Below are 27,264 nucleotides of genomic sequence, written 5' to 3'. Positions count from 1 at the left end.
CTTACCATTATAAAATCTATCTGAAAACTGTCAGTATCTCCAGGCTTCTTCCATGTATACAACCTTCTTTTATGATTCTTGAACCAAGTGTTAGCTATTATTAAGTTGCGCTCTGTGCAAAATTCTACCAGGCGGCTTCCTCTTTCATTTCTTACCCCCAATCCATATTAACCTACTACGTTTCCTTCTCTTCCTTTTCCTACTATCGAATTCCAGTCACCCATGACTATTAAATTTTCGTCTCGTTTCACTATCTGAATAATTTCTTTTATCTCGTCATACATTCCATCAATTTCTTCGTCATCTGCAGAGCTAGTTGGCTTATAAACTTGTACTACTGTAGTAGGCGTGGGCTTAGTGTCTATCTTGGCCACAATAATGCGTTCACTATGCTGTTTGTAGTAGCTTACCCGCAGTCCTATTTTTTTATTCGTCATTAAACCTACTCCTGCATTACCGCTATTTGATTTTGTATTTATAACCCTGTATTCACCTGCCCAGAAGTCTTGTTCCTCCTGCCACCGAACTTCACTAATTCCCACTATATCTAACTTTAACCTATCCATATCCCTTTTTAAATTTTCTAACCTACCTGCCAGATTAAGGGATCTGACATTCCACGCTCCAATCCGTAGAACGCCAGTTTTCTTTCTCCTGATAACGACGTCCTCTTCAGTAGTCCCCGCCCGAAGATCTGAATGGGGGACTATTTTACCTCCGGAATATATTACCCAAGAGGACACCATCATCATTAACCATACAGTAAAGCTGCATGCCCTCGGGAAAAATTACGACAATAGTTTCCCCTTGCTTTCAGCCGTTGGCAGTACCAGCACAGCAAGGCCGTTTTGGTTAGTGTTACAAGGCCAGATCAGTCAATCATCCAGAATGTTGCCCCTGCAACTACTGAAAAAGCTGCTGCCCCTCTTCAGGAACAACATGTTTGTCTGGCCTCTCAACAGATACCCCTCCGTTGTGGTTGCACCTACGGTACGGCTATCTGTATTGCTGAGGAACGCAAGCCTCCCCACCAACGGCAAGTTCTATGGTTCATGGGTGGGGGGTGGGGGGTGGGGGGAGGATATTTTCAGTAATTCTATTATTATTATTATATTATTATTATAATTATTTCCATATTTAAATCTGTACATATGAGAGAGAGGCATACTCGATTTAACATGTTCCCAAGAATGAAAATGTCGGAAAGTAGGGTTGTGTAACACAGGAATGTAAGGACAAATAAAGGGATAATTTTGACACTGGGTTAAATTTTTTACTTGGTAACTGTAAGACTCAACCGTTTTAGGTGTTGTAACGGAAGAGCATAGGGGAAAATACCATACTCGCAGCAGCAAAGTAACTGGTGATGTTTGGCAACTCTTACATCAATAGAAGTAGATTTCTCATAAAGATTCTTATTACAGGAGGTCAAATATGTGAGGAAAATATTTTAAAAATCCTGCATTATCTGTTGTATGATATAACTGGGTAGCCGGCGAACGTGAGTTATAGAACATATCATACAGTAAATACTTCAGGGAACACTGTGGGTACTTGCTGAGACAGCCAAAAAGAGTTATGTGTGATTATTGTACTGAATGTTAAACATACATCAGTGGAACTAGACAGCGCATATAAAGTTCAGTATTTTTTATGAAAAAAGTTAGAAAATTACGACATTTAATCAAAAATTCAGTATCAAACGAGTAAGGATGATTGTAACCTACTTGTGTCAAATTAGATTATACTCAAAATCTCCCATTCCATGTCTAAATGTAATTCTTAGTTCTACAAAACGTTGCTGTTCCTTTACACTCTCATCGTGTACTTTGTCATAACGATGGTAGCACTTTTTTATTTCGCTTTTTAAAGTTTGAACACAAACAACATCCAAACAAAAATTCTTTTATGCTTAATTTTATTATATCTGAATTTGGAGAAATGTCGCATACAAATAAAATAAGTTTATTCTCAGATTCACGGGAGGGGGGCGGGGTGCGGCAGAACAAAAGTAGTGTAATGTTAAAGTTCTGTGCTTCGCTGTCAAAACTTTCAAAACTTTTGAAAGTAGATGTGGAACACATTTTCCTTGAAACAAAACATTCTTACAGTCTGTGTGACAGGAATTTTGATGAATATGGCAAGCTATTAAAACAAGTAGAGAGTATACAAATAGTGAAGGGGTACAAGAACATTATGAAAGAAAGCAGAAAACAACCACAATCGTTGCATACATCTACGCCTGCGTCCTTAATAAAAGACTGGGCGTCAGCGGTCAGTCCAATGTTTTTAAGAATGCCTGCCTGCTAAGGGATACAAGTTTTGTATTCAGAAATCTGCAGATTTTTTTTATAAGGATACTGGATTCAGAGTCCTATTTTTCCATATACCATCCACTTTTATTCTTCAATTAAAGGTTTCAGTGTCTCAAATACACAGATATCAGATTGAGTGATGTAGGAAAACCAGGAGTAACAGCACAAAAAAGAGATGAAGTACTGCACATCATTATATATTTGAAATCTGAAAATGAGAAGTGGTATTAGAAAGTATTAGTTCCGTCCAGTTAGGTTGAAATTCCTGATGATGAATATGTGGATAAATATAAGTATCAAATTGGTGAAACTTGAAAATTTGAAGAGTAATTATTTGTAAATATAATCGTTACCTTTAAACTGCAATATACCGCAGCCTGACTGACTTTTCACAATAAACCAGAAGTAAAAACAGACCTCTCATACATTCATTGCAACAAAAGCGTATGCTAGGTAATTCTGTTTTGATGCATACCTACAATTGTAGAATACCTTCAAGACTTTTTTTGAAATTGTTTATATCGTCATCAGAAAGTAATGAGGATAATATTTTACCTTATTTTACTATTTATTGATGAGCTTTTTCAGATAATGAGTTGACACTTTTGTTTCTTCAGAAAACATAAATCTACGTTCGCTGTTATTGTATGCAACTCCTCAAATACAACGTGAGCTTGGGATGATTTCAGTTATAGCTGTCAGTAGAAATTTCGTATTAATGTTGCCAGTAAGTAGTGGTCAAGTACAGAGTGCAAATTTATTTGTAGATACTCTCCAAAAAATCCATTCTGCTCTTGAACGGACTCTGCTCGACGGTGAGGCCACAGTTGGCGATGTGCAAGTAGTTGGGAGCGCCCTCGGTAAACGCCGGCCACGTGGCGGCCAGCCCTTCGTCTGTGGAGGTCGGTGTTGGGTACCTGCAGACACACGACGCAAAACTGTACGTCTCACAGTTCTTGATATGCTCGCAGATGATATGAGTGGCATTGTTACAGAACATTCACTTAAGTCAAGAAGAGGTGTGTAGTGTCGGACTATAGGTTAAACAGAACAGTACAGTAGAAGTGGTCGGGTGGCAGACGGACGTAGGATACAAAAGATAAGACGAGATACAAGAGGGAAAACACACGTTAACTGCACAGAAAGGTAGACCAAATTTCTTAAGAAAAAACCTTGTACTAGGCCAGTACCCTTTGGACTGAAGCAGACTGAAGCAATTTCCCAAAAAGATATCAGGCCTTGAATCCTCAATAACATGGATAAGCTTACAAACACGATAAAATGCAATTGATCTGATGGCTAGACAGCACAAGAAATTTACAGAAATCTTATATAATTTGCAAGAAAAAACTAGCTACATCACAAATTTGCATCACCAAAACTTGCATTGCTGCGCAGCATGGTACACGTAAAATTCCATAACTTGAAACAAGGAAAATTAGGCTTCAATAGCTTACAGTTCCAGCAGTGAGCCCAAGAGTAAATAGCAGATCAGATATACCCAACGGAACAACCGACCAGTAACGTAACTGAAGTTTAAACTTAGCCGTCCACGTGAGCAATACTAGAACACACCAAGCTTTCCATCAAATTCCAATACAAATAAATGCATGAACTTATAACAAATCCCTCACATGCAAACTTAAAAAATATCTCATTACACATAGCTGGATCCAAAGCAGGTGAATGCAGTCATTTAAAATACAATCTCAGGCCAGCTCTCAACCACGCTGGCAATACAAATGCGGGAAGGAAAAAATTACAATGGCTTGGATCCAGAGGTCGGAACAATAATAGCTTCCCTTCCAGGAGGACGGCCTCATTCCCCGCTAATACGGTTTCAGTGGACAAAAGGAAGGCTCCAAAAATCAGCTGAGCCCGTAGGTCAACATGTAAGCAGCGGGATAGTGACGACTCCAAAATGCTGCCAGCCCCCACAGACCGCAAAGCTATAACCAGAGTGGAGCACGGCCAACTACCCACGCTTCCCCGTACACGATCTTCCCACGGCCGCTGCAATCGCCTCACTGCCGCTGCACCAACTTTCCTTCGCTTAGCTTATCCCCCCCCCTCCCCTCCCCTCCCCCAGTATCCTGGAGAGCTACCTAACCACACGGCAGGGCAGCGAACCAACGATACGCAAGCAACGATGGAACGATTCGAGAGGAGCCGCCGTGGCCTATCATTGTGCTACAGACTTTTAAATCTAAAAGTTGCAATCATCGCAACCATAGATATCTATTACTCACGCGCTACAAATATAAGAAGAATAAAGTTAACACAATTAGCCACCTGAACACTATTTTACAGATTTTAATTCACAGTAAGTAGAACTATGGTATGATTATAAAATCTGAAACAAAAGAAACTCCAGTGTTTAGATCCTGCCCCCGAATTGTGCCAGCGGTAGGTAGTCTAACGTACTGATGCAGGACAAGAAAATGAGCGAATGTTGATCGTTGGCAGTTCGTTATCATAGCAGTCACATTCAATTCGGTCAGTGCCTTAACATTTACTGTTCACGTCATTTCAGTGCTGATGTATAAATGTTTCTTGAAATTGTGATGATGTAACTGAGCTTCGTCTTTTTAAGGAAAATTTAAAGAGAACCCAAAATTTAAGTGCTAAAATTTATAGGGAAAGTAATACTCACAAATAAAAACATGTAATGCCATAACTAAAACATTATAAAAGACAAACAGAGATTTATACGATAGAGGAAATCTGAAAAACAATGATAATTGCTTCATCTGGTATCAATGAAGTACACTGAAATTCATGGTTTTTTTGAGCCAGTCATGACTTGAGCACCTGAAATTATCTACACGTCTAACTTTCTCAGTAAATATTGCCTTATGGATTCCTAAATATGCACTGCACGACATACCATGCACACGCAGTCACTGTACACCGAATACTTCTTAAGTACAAATGTGTTATCAACATGCGTTGCTCTTTGTGCAATACGGAAGTATTCTGAGAATCAGAAATGAAAAAGTATCAGCTATGAGCATCAAGCAAAAGCAATTTACAACTGCCCTCGCATTCCTTCCAAAAGTCAGCGTGTTATTCGTCGGTAACTGTTACCTTGAAACACATTCTTAAACTCAGTGATAGAAGGGAGAATTCAGCATATCATTTGATTTTGATTATCTCCTTCCTAAGTTATCAGTCTGTGGGCTTGTATGGCGCCCAGCTCCCGCGTTTTTGTAATACCTGCTAATACTTTAGTATATACGCAATCACCGCACAAAAAAATCTGCTCTAGCCAGATTTGTTTGCTTTAGTCGCTGTCAGCACGTATAATCTTTCCCTTCTACAGTCACATAAAGCGGCTAGTACCTTCCCTGGTTTCTGGATCAAATGAAGTGCTTGAACCTTTCTGATAATATAAACCCGAATTCTGTAGTACATATGCCGACATTTAGAATATATTTTTATAATTAATGTATCAGGGAACGCTTTTTTCGATAGATATGGACTACCGTGTATATTTGTACATCTTACTTCATGCAGATGTAATTATGTACACTAAATTTGTCATTCTTCCTTTATGCTGGATGGGTACTCCATACACTGTTTTCTTTGTCTGTGGGTTTGACTATGACACTAATTTTTTTTGTACCTTTCCATCAACTGAAGATCAAACATTCTTCGACAGCAGCACAAATTAGAACTCTCTGGTCGCATTTCCACCGGATTTCCATAACAAAAGGGCCGCGCGGCAGAAGTTTCTAGATACTTCTTCCTAAGCTACGCATTGCTAATACACCTTAGTTGGCTTACTTTTTCCAGTTCCTCATGTGTACTATTGTACAGTTCCAAGGTTAATGGATATTATAAAAAAAATTCAATCACATCTTCTTTTCTGCAACAACGCAGCCCTATTACGAAACATTAAATTAATTTGAAATTTATGGAGGAACTAGTTCATCTATATTTCTCTGTTCTTTTCAGACATAATTCCGATATTTACTGAAACTAAAATAAGCAGTTCCTTATCTTGAAAATTTTAGCGTTTTATGAATTTTATGGATTTATTTTATTTGAAATTTCCACTTCAAAATGCAGGTTCCATGAAAAGAAAAGTAATAAATTTTTGGCACTCTTAGAAATACCGAAAACGAATACTCAGGAGCCTATTATTATGTAAACTAGATATAGAAAAATTCGATTCTAAATATAACTGTTGCAAGAGGCTGTATTATACGTTTGTAGACCTATTTTAATTTCATAAAAGCTTCATTGAAACTGACACTTTATATAATCAGTATCGTCTTAAAGTGCCAAATGTATTGCTAACGTACCCAGTTTTAGCAAAATTTGTCCAGAGTCGCGTCATTCTGTTAATTGTCTTCGCTTCCACGGATCCAGCTTCAACATCTATGGGCCGCTTCGATGATCTGAACAAGTACATCAGTTCGTCTCCGTGACAAGCACCTGCAGAGAACATCACAGGGAATGTAATGGAAATTGCACAAAATAATATTCAGAACATAAGCTAGAAGAAGCGACAAGCTTCAGCTGGACATTAATGAAACATTATCGTGTAAAAACAGAACCAGTAATCAATAAAAGAGACAGTCATTTCCCAATACCGATATTAATCAGAATTAGAACTAAGATCATCATTGTCTGCCTGTCATTGTAGTGACTTATGAAATGTATCTCTCAGTAACTGCTAAAGGGTAGCTAAAAATAAAGCAAATATATGGACAGACAGGTAAATAAGTAGGGATCAACCTCTCCTGATGTAAACATAATTTCGTAAGAGGTATAGTAATGTAAGTAAAAATGTATATTGGTAAGAGTAATAATAATATAAAGATAAATGATACCATCGGTACATCAAAAGGACAGCGATTCCACGATTATTTTGAGTAAATGTAAGAATTAATTTGCAAAAGTAGCAAATGAAAAGAACCGGTTTCCATTCTGAAACATAGTCATTAACGATGACGGACTGCGAAACAATAAAATCAACCAGTGAATGTGACCATAAATAACTGCAATCAGTAGTAACGAAATGTTCCGGTTTCTCACGTGTAGCACTAGGTATCTATGGTGGGACGGCTTTTCTGGTGTAGCAGTAGGTTTGTTTACGGGCCGCTGCGTAGAGTTATTCATAAAATTGTCTGGACAATGTTAGGTAATTAAATATCTTCAGTTCCATATGACACGATTTATGCAGCGCAAGCCTGGAAGCTTTCTAGGAGGCATGAATGTTTCTGTTCCATATGTCACTGATGTTTGGAGTGACGTAACGTGGCAACGATAGGAAAAACATCGTGATTTAATTAACACGTGTACAATAATATATAGATATTCTATGAGAATATATATATATATATATATATATAGGGTGAATCACCTAACGTTACCGCTGGATATATTTCGTAAACCACATCAAATACTGACGAATCTATTCCACAGACCGAACGTGAGGAGAGGGGATAGTGTAATTGGTTAACACAAACCATAAAAATATGCATGGAAGTATGTTTTTTAACACAAACCTACGTTTTTTCAAATGGAACCCCGTTAGTTTTGTTAGCACATCTGAATATATAAACAAATACGTATTCAGTGCCGTTTGTTGCATTGTAAAATGTTACTTACATCCGGAGATATTGTAACCTCAAGTTGACTCTTGAGTACCACTCCTCCGCTGTTCGATCGTGTGTATCGGAGAGCACCGAATTACGCAGGGATCCAAAGGGAACGGTGATGGACCGTAGGTACAGAAGAGACTGGAACAGCACATTACGTCCACGTGCTAACATCTTTTTAATGGTCTTCTTCACTGACGCACATGTACATTACCATGAGGGGTGAGGTACACGTACACGCGTGGTTTCCGTTTTCAATTACGGAGTGGAATAGAGGGTGTCCTGACATGTCAGGCCAATAGAATTCAATGTGGTGGCCATCATTTGCTGCACACAATTGCAATCTCTGGCGTAATGAATGTCGTACACGCCGCAGTACATCTGGTGTAATGTCACCACAGGCTGCCACAACACGTTGTTTCATATCCTCTGGGTTTATAGGCACATCACGGTACACGTTCTCCTTTAACGTACCCCACAGAAAGAAGCCCAGAGGTGTAAGATCAGGAGAACGGGCTGGCCAATTTATGCGTCCTCCACGTCCTATGAAACGCCCTCGAACGTATACCTCACCCCTCATAGTAATGTACATGTGCGTCCGTGAAAAAGACCAATAAAAAGGTGTTATCATGTGGACGTAATGTGCTGTTCCAGTCTCTTCTGTACCTAAGTCCATCACCGTTCCCTTTGGATCCCTACGTAATTCGGTGCTCTCCGATACACACGATCGAACAGCGGAGTGGTACTCAAGCGTCAGCTTTAGGTTACAATATCTCCGGATGTAATCAACATTTTACAATGCAACAAACTGCACTGATTACGTATTTGCTTATATGTTCAGATGTGATAACAAAACTAACTGGGTTCCTTTTAAAAAAAACGTAGGTTTGTGTTAAAAAACATACTTCTGTGCATTTTATTAATGGTTTGTATTAACCAATTACACTAGCCCCTCTCCTCACGTTCGGTCTGTGGAATCGATTCGTCAGTATTTGATGTGGTTTACGAAATATATGCAGCGGTAATGTTAGGTGACTCACCCTATATATATATATATATATATATATATATATATATATATATATATATATATATATATATATATGTGTGTGTGTGTGTGTCGGCCAACGCTCTGCCCCCATCTCTATGGGGCCGCTGACTCTTGTTCTGAATGGATGGTCAGCCAGCTCTGGGCTGCGAAGCCACCAGCTGCCCGTTGCGTTCCCCAGACATCAGCCGGAGTTTGAATCTGGAAGATGCTATGACTAGTCGCAAATTTAGAAGACACTGTTGGTTGCCTTGTGCCTGCAGCAGAGATGTTTCCAGCACTCTGGGCGCCATGGCTGACTCAGCACTTGGCGTGCCAGCATTTGTGGGCTGTTTGATTCGTCTATCTTCCTGCCGCTGTGAGTGGAAATATTGAGTCGATATGAAAACACCGAGTGACTGTTCAGTTTTAATGGATTCATAAAGAACTGTTTCTGCTCACCGTTTGTTTGTCTGCCACTTCACACAATGACACATCCGTCCCCCAAGCCATCAAAAGAATTCAAGTTACGCACCTAGGAACCGAGTCCATCCTGACGTATACATCACCACGGCTCCTGCCAACCTGTAGCGGTTATTTTCGCCATCAACCCATACGAAGCTACGTCAGAAATGGGGCACTTTTGGTCTCTTGCATTAACTCCAGCAAGGAATCGATATGTATTAGTTATAATTGATTATTTCTCATCTTTTTCGCCATGGTCGCTATACAAAACCAACAGATAGTAGCGGTGGCACTGGCTATGCTTGATCAATGGATACTTAATTTCGAAATGCTGGAGACAACAGACCAAGACACTATTTATGTTACTGGAGCAATTGCGTCGACTTTTACACATAAAGAAATTATGAACTAGCACATGACACAAACAAACAATAGGACTGAAAGACTACACTAAACAATAGCAACAATGTAAAATTATTATACAAAATGTAGACAGAACGACTGGAATGCTCTGCTACCATATTTCGTGCCTCAGTTACTGGCAGTTTCTTCCAAAGGGGAAAGGGAAGTGGTTGGAGAAAATGCGAGAGAGAAGGCCAGGCAAGTGAAGCATTATGTACTCACTTCTTTCGACATATCCAATTGCCTTCAGACCACGAGATGGCTTTGCGACCTAATTTTTGTTTTTTTTCTTATTAGTTTACTAAGGATATTTGAGTTTATATGTTATGGATATGTCTGGGCTTGTATTGGTTTCATGGAAGAGACTCACGAGTGAGTGTAAAGGGGACAGTCTTGGTTTGGCAGTAGCTTACAGGAACTTTCGTGTGAAATTTTCATTTACAATGTTTGTGGAATCTTTGTGTGTCTCATTTACTTTGGAAGTGTAATGTCGCTGTTACATGGTGCTGTGCGCTTGTTTTTCGTTAACTATGTGGTTTGTGTAGATGTAGTCGTATAGCCTTGCAACAGCTGGCAGTATATAAGAGTGGGTGCTAGTATGTACACAATTTGACGTTTAGCTGTAATTTTAATGTTTACTACTTCAATTTAGTCATTAAATATAATGGAGGATTAAGGAAATAATATTCTCCATCACCGAATTACTGCGTTGTCGAACTGGTTAAATCACTGTCTGATCCGAAAAATACGTACACACAGTCTCTGAGTCTTGCTAGTAGACTGTTGTGCTCCGAGAAGCCGCCGATCGGGTGCCATGGTGAGGTCACTGCATGTGAATCCTAATTCCTTCAAACGATATGGTCGCAATGGCTATTTTCTGTACCAAAACCGGCGGCTGTCATTTGCAACCGCTATAAAGAAGATCATATCGACAGTGCACAAGCGAATTGTACTTCAGGGGCAAAAGTTGTTCATAAACGATACACGATGCGATATTTCAGAATCTTATTTCCAGTTACCCTCCGCCATCACCGGAACTACAATCGGAAGCACAAAGTATTAATTTACCTGCCAGGCGTATTCTTCTAGATCCTAACTAAGGGAAACCTGACTTACTTAAATGACATGCCAGACCTCACCCCTCTCTGGATCAGTTGATAGGCACACAAAATTGTCGTCTAGTGATGGAACATCTGCTCGGCCACGTGAAAGAAACATCGAACCGAACATCAGCACCGACTCATTGCCATAGAAACTTTCGCAGAATTCACATAATTTTCATAGTCGGTAATGTACTAGAAAATGGGTTTACAATCCGAAACCTAGATTGTGTAGCAACCACACTAAAATTTGTGAGGCAAGGCGAAAAATAGTGTTTATTCAATTAATTCTAATAATAAGTGCTGTGTACTGCCACCTGAGATGTAGATCTGCCCAAAACCTATCCTTACCTTCCTTCAACTTGTGGGTTCATAGCAGTAGCATTGGCACCAGGGAGGAAGTAAGCCAGTAAGTGAAGGAAAGTAGCGAAAGAGAAAGAATAGAGTACGGACCTAGAAATTTCGTGTTTCAACATTACAAGAATAAGATATTGTATATAATGGAATATAAAAAGGGGAGAAGAGTACGCCAAGGGGAAAAGTCATGCTGTAAGTATTCTGAATTTGTGCAGTAGACTATAGAGTGTAGAGGAAATGATAGATCTATATCTGTGCAGCTAGACTCTTAAATGACCATCTGGTGAACCACATTAATCTAAGGAGGGGCGAAATGCAATGGCATAAAACTGCGCCACAGTCCATAGCTGTAACCAGGCCACAAGACAGCCAGCAGCCGCAGATGGAGACCTGTCGATGCAACAATCTTTCGCTCTTGGGCCACTTTCACATCGCCCTCTTTCCAAGTGATGACACTCGGACCTAGAACACTGGCCCCGTTTGAAATGTTTTGACAAGACCTTAAGCATGACCACTTTTCGTCGGGGCAGGTCAATGTATTTAAACCTCCGAGGACAACCTCGTCATCATCTAATAGCTAGGCAGTATTAGCACTGTTACTCCTCAGCATAGCAGGTCCCAGTTTAACATCCAGGGCAGTCCTTTCAGGGTGAACTGGTCTGTCTCTCACCACCATATCTCACTCCAATGCCCCAGCATCCTGACATAGGCTTTCACAAAGCAGGAATAGCAGAAACCTATAAGCTTCAGTCCTCGAAAAACGCCTACCAATGTAGGCGAGTCTGTGCCACAGTGCTCAAGTCAGAGTACCATCGCCTACTGCCTACTGTTTGTCTGCTGCGTCTCTACATTTGTTCACGATTGTTCATAAGGGGTTTTATATGTCTACACCATTTTCACCTCCACCAACCTCCAGCAGGGAGCCATTTACCCATATCTTTCTATCAACACCTATTACTTGCGTATATTCTTTTGTTCTGAAAAGTGACCCGATCACAATAGGGTAATAGAACATTTGAATACGTTCTTGGGGTAGTTCTTGGAACATTCTAGAACACTGTCAAACATTCTTGAAAATTATAGTTGTGGAAAATTCTACATAACTGTAGAACTTTCTCGAAGATTCTATAACATTCTCGAATATACTACAACGTTCTCCAATATGTTATTGCAGGCTATTTCGACGCATTTCACCATGAAATCTTTCCGGGTTATCCGCCCAGTGGCGTTGTCGTCTAGTCGCAATGTTTCAATGGATTTCGTATCCATTATCTTCGCCTGAAGTTGATGACTACGGAATCCATTGAAACGTTGCGACAAGATGACGACGCCACTCGTCTGATAAACCGATAAGATTTCATAACATTCTCCAATACTCTCAAGCTTTCTAGAATAAACATTTTGGCCAGTCTCCGCCAGCTCGGCCCTCGATTCCTAAGTGCTCCAGCGAATTTCTGTAAGAAGTTTATTGGTATAATGCCCTCTTTTTACACCCCATATCTTCGAATAAGTTCCATGCAGGTCAAGACCAGTCATCTTCATGAAAGAGGATGGAGGGCTACCATAGCAAATATCATACTCGGTGTTGCAAGTGTGAGTTGCAGAGTTACAGTGGGATGCATGGACAAACCAAGCATACATTTTTATATGGAATGTTTTAGGGGTATTGGTACAGGCATTGTGCCCACTTCAGGGGTTAACTGTTTTTTCTCTGCGTCTGTCTTCCAGCAAGTACATAACATAGTTTAGTACCTGATGTTTTTTGAACGGTTGTAACTCGTCACCAAATGGGCTATGTTTGTCAGTTTATACTTTTCACTTTTAGTTCACGCCTGCACACTTCGGTAGCTGATCTGCTGCCCAGGAGGAAATTAAACATTAGTGTCTTTCTTGTGCCTCATGTACTTGGACGTGCTTACGAAGCCAAAAACATAGTGCCCAAAGTAACTATAATTGTTAATTTGCTAACGAAGTAAAATACTGATGTAACATTGTTTATTACACTGTCCTCAGTTACCAAGAGAAATGTTAGCACTTAAAATCCTAATGTCTTTTACATTGTGAGATGCCGAGTAAATTTCTAAAATGAGAAACTTTCCGATCTTAGGAGGTCTAGCGTCTTCAATTAGCAGTCAAAACCCCCTTAGCTTCGGGTTCGAAACCCACCACTGCTTAAATTTTGATTAATAGTAAGCATCTGTGGCCGAAGACTTCCGGCATAAGAAGTCGACCTCATTCTGCCAACTGCTTTGTCGAAGAAAGCGGAGGAGCGAACAGAGGTTTGAGGCAGTCTCTTGTCCTTGGAGTTGGAAACTGCCCCTAAAGACCCGAAGAATCAGCAATGATCAACAACATGAGGATGCAGTAGGCAATGGAAACCACTGCATTCATAGTCTCAAATCCACAGACAGCAAACAACACATTTACTATAATAAATTTAGCATGTTCGTAATTTAATGTGTTTGTAAATAGCAGATAACAACGGATTCACTCCACTTAAAAATATGTCTCACCTTCATACTGCTGCAAGCGCAACAGCGTCTTGTACACGTTCAGTCGTCCATCAACGTCGAACACGTACAGGTAAACGGGCTTTGCGCCTGGAGTTGTGGACAGTTTCTTCGCTGCTCTGAGCGTAGGGTACACGAACCAGAGGTCACCCTTCATCTAGATTAGAGTAATATTATTAATAGCGTAATCAGTAAACAGCAAAACACCATAAGTCAAATCTCAGTTTTTTTCGTTTTTGAACGACACTACTTTTCATATAGGGGGATGACGAAACTTTCAGTTTACCATACAAAAGGAGAGAAGTAACCAATGTACAATACACCTCAAAACCACCGAAAATAAAGGAATATTAGCGTCGACAAACAGATTATTGGAGACGGAGCACAGGTATGGGTCGCGGAAGGATGTTAACCAAAGAAAGGAGAAATCTAGGAGACCGTAAAAGGATCTCAGCCGACGCCCTCCCAAACACGAGTGCAATGTCTATACTGCTGGCCACTACAGCTGCAACACAATGGCAGCGGCGTGCAACAAAGGTCAAACTAACATGAAGTTTACTACTTGGATGCGTATGCAGATTATTAAGGTTTCATTGTAGTCGTGCAAAACCGGTAGATATAACACTATATACATGCTATTGATAAGAAAATATTTCGCATTAAAAAACTGCATTTGATATTTTGTTGTTCGTGAAAATCCAGTGCTAGATGTCGCGGGAGAAGCATAGACTACATCTCCATTTCAGACATTATTTATGAATACCTAGTTTCTATATATTCGCTAACGTATTCTTCCACTGGCTCAGAGGACGATGCCGACCAGCCTAAAAAATAAAAACAATTTGCACGCTGGAAATTAGGTTTTATCAAAATTATCGATGTGAAATTTATAAGAGAAAGTGATAATTAAGCCCAAAAAGTTCAATCAAATGTGTAGTAATTGAAAATGACGTGAATTAGCTCCAGATGCGCCGTAACAGAAAATAAAGATGTACAGAAATAGCTACGTACCCGCTACAAGGGTATACTTTTTTAGCAAAATTTAAATGTGTGACTGAATCATGTGTGTTGTCAACATTTATAGCAACAAAAACGTAAAAACAAAGATATGAAAGAAATAGACATTTCATTACCTAATCTACAAATCAAATTGAGGTCAAAATTATGTAATAAACTTACTCAACATTAAAATGAAACACCTGTAGGTGATTAGATGACAACATGGTAAAGAAATAAAAATAAAACATTTAAAATCATAAGGCCACCTTCATTAAATCTACTGTAACTTATAAATAATAAACAAAATACGTTCATCATAATTGTTAGTAATAATCTTTGGCGTTTTTAAAGAAGGTATCATCCTATATAACACACATTGCAATAGGCATATAATAAAATGACACAAGATATTCAGTGCGGGATATACAATATGAAATCGCACATTAAAGATAGCTGTCAAAGGTGGGGTCCATTGTGATAAGTGGTACGTAGGGTACAGTAATCTCTTGCATAAATACCTTAGGAAGTTAATCCAGTGTCTTCATGGCGCTTGTTTTTATCGTTACACTACACTTAAGAGACATTGACGTACTCAGTCTTTTTTAATTTATTTACTTAAACGCATTATAAAGACCAACATACGCACAGATTATGCACTAATGAAATATTGGGATACTATGTTTCTCTTTTTCCATTTTTTTACCTTTTTTAATTCAGGGACCCAAATGCATATTAAATATATCATATGCGATGAGTTTTGACGTGTCGAGTGGCTCCCCTTATGTGGCAATATGATATTGCTCAAGAAATGTAGAAGGAGGTGATAATTGTTTCCTGTTAAATGATAACTGATATGCACTTTTGTATTAAACAAATTTTAATAAGATATTCACGTTGAACGAAAATAAAATGGAAATGTGTGGCTGACAACATGCAAGAGAATAAGTTGTAGACAGTGCACTATTTTCAATTATAAGCAGCGTCTCTCCTAGTAGCTGCTGCAGTTTGTACTACTGCCAAAGAATGGAGTGCAAGCAGACACTCGCAGACAGGCTGACCTGCTCTGGTCCTGCTGTTGGTTGGTTTAAAAAGGAGGGTGGAAGGGACCAAACTAGGAGGTCATTGAGCCTCTGCTGATGGCAACATGACTATGTGTAGGTATTTTCGTGATGGTAGCGTCCCCGTGTGAAATGGCGGCTGGTACTATTGCCATACACGCGTAGCACTACGTGACAAAGCAGATGAATGGTGGCTAGTATGATTTGTATGACGTATACATCTCTCACGTATAGACCAAATGCGTACACGAAGCGTTGACAGTAGGAAAACGACATATTTCGTCTGTAGCGATTTTGCTTTTTCTATGGGAACCAAACCGATGAGGCCATTGTCGATTACGTATAATCAACGACCAAACAACTTCTTACCGCACTGCTAATCGCGTCCATAAACAAGGAGAAAAACACAACACATCAGTATCTTATAGAACATAGTTTTCGATCTCTGAACACCTGTGCAACACATAAGGACTCCATAAAACAAAAATGCTTGTACACTGGCTCATTGGCACTGACGAGTTATTAACCTACCAGGTTACTCGACCAGTCTGTTACATGCTTTGAGAGGTGATGGAGGGCCATCCCGAGTTACTTACGGTTCAACAGTAGCCAGCACAGCTCACAGTTAGATTACATCGCTGCAGCAGTATGCCAGGGACAGATAGGAACTACCGATTATTCGTCTGGGTAGGAGCGGCGGCGTCCAGGATGAACGCTCTGCCGACTAATGGGCTTAACTTCATTCGCTGTTAATTCCTTGCCACGCAATCACTGCATACCTACGACGCGAGTTTACTTTTCTGTATAATAGGATAGCGTCATGACCTGGCTGATATCCTACTCATTTCTGGATCTTTCCGACCAAGAGTGACGATTGTTAATGTAAACTCCGAGATATTATTTGAGATTGTGAATAATAAATGTCAAATCCCTGTAAACTTCAACGTTGTTTAGGAAATACGTTCTGCATGTTGTATTCAGTGACTTTGCTTTCATAGCTAATAATTCCCATGTGCATTGTGCATAACTTCACTAATTAGTACTGGACCCTGAGGTATGATCTGCTATTCAGATTAGACCGATCAGATCTGATAGCAGAACACAATAAAAGGGATAGGTCTTGCAATTTAGAAAAAGTTTTTTTTGTTGTTGTTACACCTTGATTCGCTTTCAGTCTTTTCCAAACGTTGTTGATACATCACAATGTTTTCCACGTGATGAAAGCCAACATGTTTTTCACCATTAAGCATTTCCTTTTCAATTTAATTCGGATTGATTATCTTTTCAGTCCTAAATGCTCCTAAGAAGAAGCTATGCAAAAATTTCTTAATTTCATCCTATGTCTTTGAAGATTTGAAATTGGATCATATCCGCACATAAACTTCGCCTTTCATTACAATGGTTTTTGTAAGCGATAGTGATTTAATTTTCTGGCAAGAGCCTCCTTCTCCATTGTCTTCCAAAATATTGTAGTGGCTTTTGCCATGTGAAACCATGCAGGTGCCATACCAGTACTTGTGTCTGATAAACTAACTATTCATTACTCCTTCAAAATCAGTCCTTATGTTCCTTTCAGCTGTATGCTCGGAAAAGTTTTCTTAATTGTTACATGATGTGATCGGCAGGATTATACATTGGACGATAGGTAGAAGTAGCAATGTCAAGGATATTCTTTTCTTCTTCAAATGAGTTCCAAGCACTACTGTCAAATTGCAGGCTGTTATCTGACAAAACACTCTGTAGGTGAGTAGTATTTAGGAAATAGTCGTCCTTAGGTTTTTTTATTATCTTACATTTAGCTTCTTTCAGCATGAAGTATCGAATGAATTTAGAAAATAATTCCACTGGTACTAAGATTTATGAGAAATTTTCAAGAGAGAAAGGAAGCAGTCCAAAAAATCCAAAGCAAAGAGTTGGCCTATTGCTTGCTGGAGAATATTATGCCTTAATTCATTATGTTACATTGCTGACACTTTGTTACAATGACATAAATAACTTTCTTTTGTTGCATGTTATTATAGATGAAGTATGTTTTCAAAGGTCATTTTCTCTTGAAACTATTGTAAACATTTTTTGAAACCAAATTTTGCAGACGTGGTTTACACACATTTAATCAGGTCATAAATACACACATCGAAAAAAGTTTTGCATCAATTCGGTTCCGAGTGTTTCGGAACCTGCACAGAAAGCTGGAATAGAGATCAACATAAACATCATTTGCGCCCTTTTCACTGCTCATGAAAACTACACATTGCACAATACAGCGAAACCTTCAGAGGTGGTGGTCCAGATTTCTGTACAACAACGGTACCTCTAATACCAAGTAGCACATTTTCTTGCACTGATGCATGCCTGTATTCGTTGTGGCATAATATCCACAAGTTCATCAAGGCACTGTTAGTCCAGATTGTCCCACTCCTCAACAGCGATTCGTCGTAGATCCCTCAGAGTGGTTGGTAGGTCACGTCGTCTATAAACAGCCCTTTTCAATCTATACCAGGCATGTTGGATAGGGTTCATGTCTGGAGACTATGCTGGCCATTATAGTCGAGCGATGTCGTTATCCTGATGGACTTCATTCAGAAGATGTGAGCAATGGGGAAGCGAATGGTCGTCCATGAAGACAAATGCCTCGCCAATATGCTGCCGATATGGTTGCACTATCGGTTGGAGGATAGCATTCACCCACCGTACACCCTTCAAGGCGCCTTCCATGACCACCAGGGGCGTACGTCGGCCCCACGTAATGCCGCACCAAAACAACAGGGAATCTCCACCTTTCTGCACTCGCTGAACAGTGTGTCTAAGGCGTTCAGCCTGACCGGGTTGCTTCCAAACATATCTCCGACGATTGTCTGATTGACACTCATCGGTGAAGAGAACGTGATACCAATCCTGAGCGGCCCATTCGGTATGTTGTCGGGCCCATTTGTACCGCACCACATGATGTCGTGGTTGCGATTATGGACCTCGCCATGGACGTTGGGAGTGAAGTTGCGCATCATGCAGCTTATTGCTCACTGTTTTAGTCGTAGCACGACGTCCTGTGACTGCACGAAAATCATTATTCAAAGTGATGGAGTTGCTGTCAGGGCTCCTCCAAGCCATAATCCATAGGTAGCGGCCATCCACTACAGTACTAGCCCTTGGGGCCTGGGCGAGGCATGTCATTGACAGTTCCTGTCTCTCTGTATCTCCTCCATTTCCGAACAATTTCGCTTTGTTTCACTCCGAGACTCCTGGACACTTCCTTTGTTGAGAACCGAGGTATTGACCGTCTAGACATGGTTGAACTACAAACATCACAAGTCGTGTACCTCCTTCCTCGTGGAATGACTGGACCCCTCCGTCTAATAGGCGCTGCTCATGCATGGTTGTTTACATCTTTGGGCGGGTTTAGTGGCATCTCCGAACAGTCAAAGGGGCTGTGTCTGTGATACAATATCCACAGTCATCGTCTGTCTTCAGGAGTTCTAAGAACTGCGGTGATGCAAAACTGTTTTTGATGTGTGTATTTTGTTTTGGTACGCGAAGTCTCCACGTTTTAAGAGTCAGTCCGTACTACTGTACAAAAAGTCATGATACACAACGTAGTTTTGCCGAACTGCTCTCTTACCTTGATACGTACATTGCTCTGTTATAGTTCATGTTAAGTTCTCTTGTGTGTTTCTTCTATATCAATTTTAGTAGCTAACTCACATAACTCTGCCCTGATGCCAGATTGACCTATGGCTGTCCCTGGATGAAATGCTTAATTATGACTGGGGATTACAATAGTGAAGTTCTAAGAAGTAACTCATGAACTCTTCGAATACTCTCTGTTGTTCAGTACCCCGTATCCAAATGTATTTCTTTTTAATGCACTGTAAAAATGCACACGAAGTCACGCAGTGTCCTTTAATGAAGTGTTGGAAAAATCCACAAAAATCTTGAAATGACCGAAACTGTTTTTTCCAGGTTTTTACAGGAAAATTCCGAACTGCTTCTAATTTTTTCGCATTTGTTTCATTTGCTGCTGACGAAATTACATGCCCTTATTATTGTTGTACCTTCTTTCTCACGAACTGAAATGTTTGCAGATTGAGGGGCCTAAGGTGTTTCAAATGCAGTCAGAAGTTTTTCGAACATATCTATATGCTCTTCCCACGAGCTGAACAGTCAAAATCTCTACGAGATTATAGTCCAAAGTTTGAACAAAAGCAGCAGATAAAATGTTGGACCCCGTCGGAGGTTCGAGTCCTCCCTCAGGTATGGGTGTGTGTGATGTCCTTAGCGTACGTTAGTTTTAGTTAGATTAAGTAGTGTGTAAGCCTAGGGACCGATGACCTCAGCAGTTTGGACCCATAGTCCTTACCACATATTTCCAATTTTCAAAATGTTGGAAGCGAATGACATCTACTTGAAGTGCTAAAATCGTTCATTCTATAAAGATACTGCGCAACATTCGGTTGTGCTCTTCCCGCTCTAGCTCCCAGTAACTGGTTACCGTACCCAAACCATTCACATAATAAATGCCATTAAACTTCTTTAAAAGTTCTTGCATATTTTGCAGTTGATCTTACTGAGGCAAAAAAGACGTAACTGCCAGCATGGGCGTCTAAAACAAATATGAGTGAGCCCTCCTGCTTCCTTATCCTGTGTAACAGGTAACCAAATTAATTTCTAACTCCAGAATGAAATCTTCACTCTGCAGCGGAGTGTACGCAGAAAAGAAACTTCCTGGTGGATTAAAACTGTGTGTCTTACCGAGTCTCTAACTCGGGACCTTTGCCTTTCGCTGGCAAGTGCTATACAATCTGAGCTACCCAAGCACGAGTCACGACCTGTCTTCACAGCCTTAATTCCGCCCGTACCTGGTCTCTTACCTTTCAAACTTCACAGAAGGCTCTGCTGCATACTAGGAAGATAGGATATTGCGGAGACATGGCTTGGTCACAGCCTGGGGATGTTTCCAGAACGAAATTTTCACTCTGCAGCGGAGTGTGCGTTAAAATGAAACTTACTGGCAGGTTAAAACGGTGTGCCGGAGCGAGACTCGAACTCGGGACCTTTGCCTACCTACGGTAGGAGACGAGGTACTGGCGGAATTATGGCTGTGAGGAGGGGTCGTAAGGCATGCTTAGGTAGCTCAGCTGGTAGCCCACTTTTCCGTGAAAGGCTAAGATCCCTAGTTCGAGTCTCGGTCCAGCACACACTTTTCATCTGCCAGGAAGATTAATTTCTAATTCTTTATTCTTATCATTTATTGTTAAACATTCTCTTCCAAAGTTTACATCTATTTTTGGTCAGCCAGTTATTAGCAAAGACGCAATCCTCAATCCAAGATTCAAATACAATTCAGCCATATCAAAGTACCTTTCTACAGTCTTACAACTTACGATTATTATCCTGGTAACTGCACGAGTTTTACGACTGGTTGCTGTAATTACAGAGTATTTACTGGAAGTACAGTTGTCTCTTCTGTTCTGTGAAACTGTTCATATAAATTCATGGCTACAGGAATAACATCATTTCCTACATAAATGTAGGATGGCTGTAATTTTATGACCATTTACACTAAGGTCAATCAGTGGAGTTAGAGCTTTGTACGTCTTTCCTTAGCAGTTCCGCCTTGGTCTCCTCCGTATCATATTTAATCATTTGTATCTCCTGAAGTGATTCACGTTCCGGAGCGACTCTCGTCTGAAACTAGGCATATATTTAGTCTACAAAAGTCAGCTCATGTTAATGATGCCTGTCTTCCAAACGTCGGTGAGGCGAACAACACCGAAATCTTGTGTCTTAACCTGTCTGTTGGTTCTCTCTCTCTCAAAATTATTTCTCTTCGTTTCATTTGGAAACCTGCTGTTCTCAGTGTTTTAACATGCTTCATATTCATCTAATAATCTATCCTCTCATTCTCCTCATAGGGCAGAGAGTACTGGAAATAACACTTTTATCATAGTGACCGCTTTTGTACAACTCTACCCGACTCTGGCTCTTTCTCTACAATCCATCTTTCACTGAACGGAACACCAGAGTTTCCAGAGTTTACATAAAAAAACCTGCTTTTGTTAGTACTCTAGCGTTTAGGGCTCGTACTACCCCACGCAACCTTTGAAAACAATCTCAGAGTCAATACGTGTATATCAAGATTAAATACAGGGTGAGTCACCTAACGTTACCGCTGGATATATTTCGTAAACCACATCAAATACTGACGAACCGATTTCACAGACCGAGCGTGAACCATACAAAAATGCACGGAAGTATGTTTTTTAACACAAACCTACGTTTTTTTAAAATGGAACCACGTTAGTTTTGTTAGCACATCTGAACATATAAACAAATACGTAATCAGTGCCGTTTATTGCATTGTAAAATGTTAATTACATCGGAAGATATTGTAACCTAAAGTTGACGCTTGAAAGCTCCGACGTTCAAATCATTCCATGTAGGCTTTCACGGCCGGCGTCTTTATCAGTAAACTCTTCCGGGCTAAGTTGCCGTGGTCGATCTGTAGAACTTCTTCTCCCTGACGTTTCGTTCTCAACTACGGAGAACATCTTCCGAGGTGAGTCGACTCACCTCGGAAGATGTTCTCCGTAGTGAGTCGACTCACCTCGGAAGATGTTCTCCGTAGTTGAGAACGAAACGTCAGGGAGAAGAAGTTCTACAGATCGACCACGGCAACTTAGCCCGGAAGAGTTTACTGATAAACTCCGACGTTCAGTTGCGTGTTGTAACAAACACGGGCCACGGTCGGCGAGCAGCATCTGCAGGGACATGTTTACGATGACGACCGTGTTTACTGTAGTGCACTGTTGTGGTTTGGTCTAGCTGTCGCAGTGTCCGCATGTAGAGCTTGCTGCTATTGTTATTCTGCATTCGTCTCCGCACGTAGACCAACTGTAGTACACCGTGTTACCAGACGTCTGTGATAGTGTAGTGTTGTAGGAACTGTGATCATGGTGTATTCGAACTCAGAAAAGGCGGAGATGATACTCATCTATGGCGAGTGTCGACGAAATGCAGCTGAAGCCTGCAGGGTGTATGCAGAACGGTACCCGGACAGAGAGCATCCAACGTGCCGCACATTGCAAAACATCTACCGCCAACTGTATGCAACAGGTATGGTCGTAGCACGCAAACGGGTCCGTAACAGGCCCGTCACAGGAGAAGCGGGTGCAGCTGGTGTGTTAGCTGCTGTTGCCATGAACCCACACATGAGTACACGGGACATTGCGAGAGCCGGTGGACTGAGTCAAAGTAGTGTCATGCGCATACTGCATCGTCGCCGCTTTCACCCGTTTCATGTGTCGCTACATCAGCAATTACATGGTGATGACTTTATTCATAGAGTGCAATTCTGTCAATGGGCATTAACAGAGAATGCGTTGCAGTTCTACCTGTTTACCGATGAAGCGGGTTTCACAAACCACGGGGCAGTGAAACTACGGAACATGCATTACTGGTCCGTGGACAATCCTCGCTGGCTCAGACAGGTAGAGCGACAGCGACCGTGGACTGTAAACGTATGGTGCGGAATCATTGGCGACCACCTCATTGGTCCTCACTTCATTGCAGGGGCCCAAACAGCTGCAACATACATCGCGTTTCTACAGAATGATCTGCCAACGTTGCTCGAAAATGTCCCACTGGAAACGCGTCGACGTATGTGATATCAGCATGATGGTGCACCTGCACATTCCGCAATTAACACTAGGCTGACCCTTGACAGGATGTTCGACGGGCGTTTCACAGGACGTGGAGAACGCATAAATTGGCCAGCCCGTTCTCCTGCTCTTACGCCTCTGGACTTCTTTCTGTGGGGTGCGTTAAAGGAGAATGTGTACTGTGATGTGCCTACAACCCCAGAGGATATTAAACAACGTACTGTGACAACCTGCGGCGACATTACACCAGATGTACTGCGGCGTGTACGACATTCATTACGCCAGAGATTGCGATTGTGTGCAGCAAATGATGGCCACCACATTGAACATCTATTGGCCTGACATGTTGGGACACACTCTATTCCACTCCGTAATTGTAAACGGAAACCACATGTGTACGTGTACCTCACCCCTCATGGTGATGTACATGTGCGTCACTGAAAAAGACCAATAAAAAGGTGTTAGCATGTGGACGTAATGTGCTGTTCCAGTCTCTTCTGTACCTAAGGTCCATCACCGTTCCCTTTGGATCCCTACGTAATTCGGTGCTCTCCGATACACACGATCGAACAGCGGAGGAGTGGTACTCAAGCGTCAACTTGAGGTTACAATATCTCCGGATGTAATTAACATTTTACAATGCAACAAACGGCACTGATTACGTATTTGTTTATATATTCAGATGTGCTAACAAAAGTAACGAGGTTCCATTTAAAAAAACCGTAGGTTTGTGTTAAAAAACATACTTCCGTGGATTTTTTTATGGTTTGTATTAACCAATTACACTAGCTCCTCTCCTCATTTTCGGTCTGTGGAATCGATTCGTCAGTATTTGATGTGGTTTACGAACTACATCCAGCGGTAATGTTAGGGGACTCACCCTGTATATTGACTTAAACGTACAGCATTCAATATCTGATATAGCTCTGCATTACGTAAACAGTTGTCTGGGACACCTTGCAGATCGTGCAAAGGCAGAAGTTATTCCTAAGGTGCTTTCCACGTGACTAAAAGCTTCCCTGTCGTCAACAGTAAACCTTATGCCAAAGTTTTAAATGAATGTTCCATTCCTTTGTGCACCCCCTTAAACAGTTAAGAGTGACCCATCATTCATATACCAATGTAGCTTCTTCGCAAATGTTTTCTTTGAGAATAATTATTTTTTATGAAATAAGGATATTTTTCTAAAATGTAATGGCTCATTTACATTGAAAAACTAATTAATTATGTCATTACCTCACACTTTTGACGTGAAAATGGAAAAATATATAAATGTAATTTTATTTAAAGTTGCGTAATATTGCAGTCCCTTTTGAATTGTATAATGAACCTGGCTGACGGACAGCGGCGAAGAGGGGCAGTTATTTAGCTTTCCACTGAAGCGCCCTCGAAAGATGCCTGTGATGAATTAAGAGTAGACCAATCTGTGGCAGACAGAAGAGGAATGCACCTGCAAAGCGACAAACGGTGTACAAGACCATAAACAAGAGAAATCTTTGAATAACGAGCAGAAGATATTGACTTCCCTGGATTGCTGATGAATAAATTCCTTAGTGACATATAATGATATACATATTGTGGCACTTCGCCAGCCAACAGCCAACCCACTGCTGTTACCACATACACCAAAGTTGAAAATGGACGCATGTTGCATGTGGTTACCACACCAACTTCGCAATCGTTACTGCACGATTCTAAAACCGAACAACACCGTTACTCCTCTTCCAGGAACTGGGCCCTTATTCGGCAGGAGCGGAAGACAAGGTATCAATCAACCTGTTTTGAGTCAGTTTTGCAATATTTTTCTTAAATCGATACATCTACATGTACGTACGCAGGCCGTAAGCCACCGTATGGTGCATGGTGAATGGTACAATGTACCATTACAAGCCATTGCCATTCCTCGCCCACTCGAAAACTAAGCGAGGGAAAAACAACTGTCTATATGCCTCCGTACGGGCCCTGATTTTTCTTCCCTCACTTATGTCGTCCTTATGTGAGATAGGCGTACGTTGGTGGCAGTATAGTTGTCATTCATTTAGTAGCCAACGCCGGTTCTCTAAGATTTTTCAAGACTTCAAATGTACGTATCTTTAGTTCTTTCAATTTCTTGCCTCTTGTTTTATCCCTTCCAAGATTTCAGATATTAAACCAGCCAGCTTCAACACATATCGATTCTGATGTTTCGTAAACCCTTTGCATTACCGATGCAACAGAAACCTTGTCTTTTGTGAGCCGTTGACTATCAGCTAATCAAGTGCCTTGACGATGAATATACATAGGCCTTCCTTCTACGAAGGTAGTCAGCCATTACCTTCCCTGTGTGTGCTTGTAGCATTAAGACGTGTCTGATTTCGAGTTATATTTAATGGAGCATACTATTCTGATGAAATTACTTCTGCATGATGGAGAATAAATTCTACGATCCATACTATTGCAATTAAGACAATTACACGTTATTTTACTGTCCTAAGTTTTACACACCGTTCGACGTGAGCAGAGTCGTGACTTTGTGAGCAGTGCCACATTCACTCAAGCCTTTTCACATGGAATGGCGTGTGCTGAGAAAGGGCGAGAGCTTCTTAAGCACTGAGAAGCTGGAAGCTGGTTACTGCATCACTTTTGAATTAATTTCATTGTTTTTTGTACAAATTCGGCTTGCTTAATGATGTCGGATGACCTAAATAGAGTAAGGCGATGTGGGTTGCCGTTGCAAGACATTAGGTTGTTACGTGTGGTAATACTTTATCACGTAATCTTGTTTATTTTGCTTACGATAAATGTGGGAGTGTCGCTGAATGAATTCCGATGCTTCGCTGCTACAATCGCTGTGCATAGGAGAATACATACTCGGGGAAACAGTCCCATAGTATTGTGGATCGCTACAAGTGTAAAATTAAAATAAATTAGTACTATCTGTTGTTTCCGTCAATTTGTTTACTTCTGTTCTACGATATACAGATATAAGCACACCCCTTGTTAGCCGTTGCACTCAGGTACATGAAAGTGTGTGCTATGCAACTACTTTTGAGACATTGAGCCAGAAAGCGTTATTAATCATTTCATGACCAATGAAATTTCTTTCTTTGTATATCACTATAAACCAGGGCTTCCCCATCACTACCTCTGAGAGATAATTGATGCTTACACACATAAACACGCACCTTTCACAGTGTTTTCCGAAAAATTCTTCTATCCGGAGATTTGTACTTGACTTCACGGAGCATTTCCGAAATAGTCACGCGTCGATCGATCTACCAGCTATAAATCGAGTACCACTCCTGTGAACTTTTTCGATGTCTTGCTTTAATCCGACCTAGTCCGCATCGAAACACTCAAGCTGTACTCAAATACGGGTCACACAGGGGTTCTACATGCGGTGTCTTTCATAGATGAATCACACTTACTTAGAATTCTCCCAATAAACCTAAGTTGACAATTTGCCTTTCCCACTAACGACCTTACGTGCTCGTATCCTTTCATATCGCCTCCCTACGTCACGTCTATATATTTTATCGTGACTGTATCAAGTAGCTCACCATTAGTACTGGTTTTGAACATTGCTTGGTTATTTTTCCCACTCACCTACAATAACCTACGTTTATCTACATTTAAAACAAGTCGTTATTTATGAACCAAATAGAAATTCTATGCAAGTCAGTCTGTATCCTCCCACGTCATTCAACGACAACACTTTGCCATAAAGTGCAGTCTCATAAGCAAGTTGTTGCCGACTGCTAGTCTTCCTATCTGCCAAATCCTTTATG

At 40.7% G+C, this 27,264-nt stretch overlaps 1 protein-coding gene across 1 annotated transcript in view; it reads right to left on the bottom strand.

Moving 5' to 3' along the window:
* Window positions 1-2,864: 2,864 nt before the first annotated feature.
* LOC124594999 (esterase FE4-like) overlaps window positions 2,865-27,264 on the bottom strand; it is a 58,418-nt gene continuing 34,018 nt past the window's right edge. Inside the window, exons 7-9 of the mRNA XM_047133543.1 lie at window positions 13,789-13,942; window positions 6,623-6,755; window positions 2,865-3,232 (exon numbers count right to left, since the gene is read on the bottom strand). Of these exons, the coding sequence (XP_046989499.1) occupies window positions 3,073-3,232; window positions 6,623-6,755; window positions 13,789-13,942 (447 nt within the window). The 3' untranslated portion in view covers window positions 2,865-3,072. The remainder of the gene's footprint in view (window positions 3,233-6,622; window positions 6,756-13,788; window positions 13,943-27,264) is intronic.

This window comes from Schistocerca americana, chromosome 2 (assembly GCF_021461395.2).
Source record: "Schistocerca americana isolate TAMUIC-IGC-003095 chromosome 2, iqSchAmer2.1, whole genome shotgun sequence".
NCBI lineage: Eukaryota > Metazoa > Arthropoda > Insecta > Orthoptera > Acrididae > Schistocerca > Schistocerca americana.
This window is presented reverse-complemented; position numbering and strand designations above follow the sequence as displayed.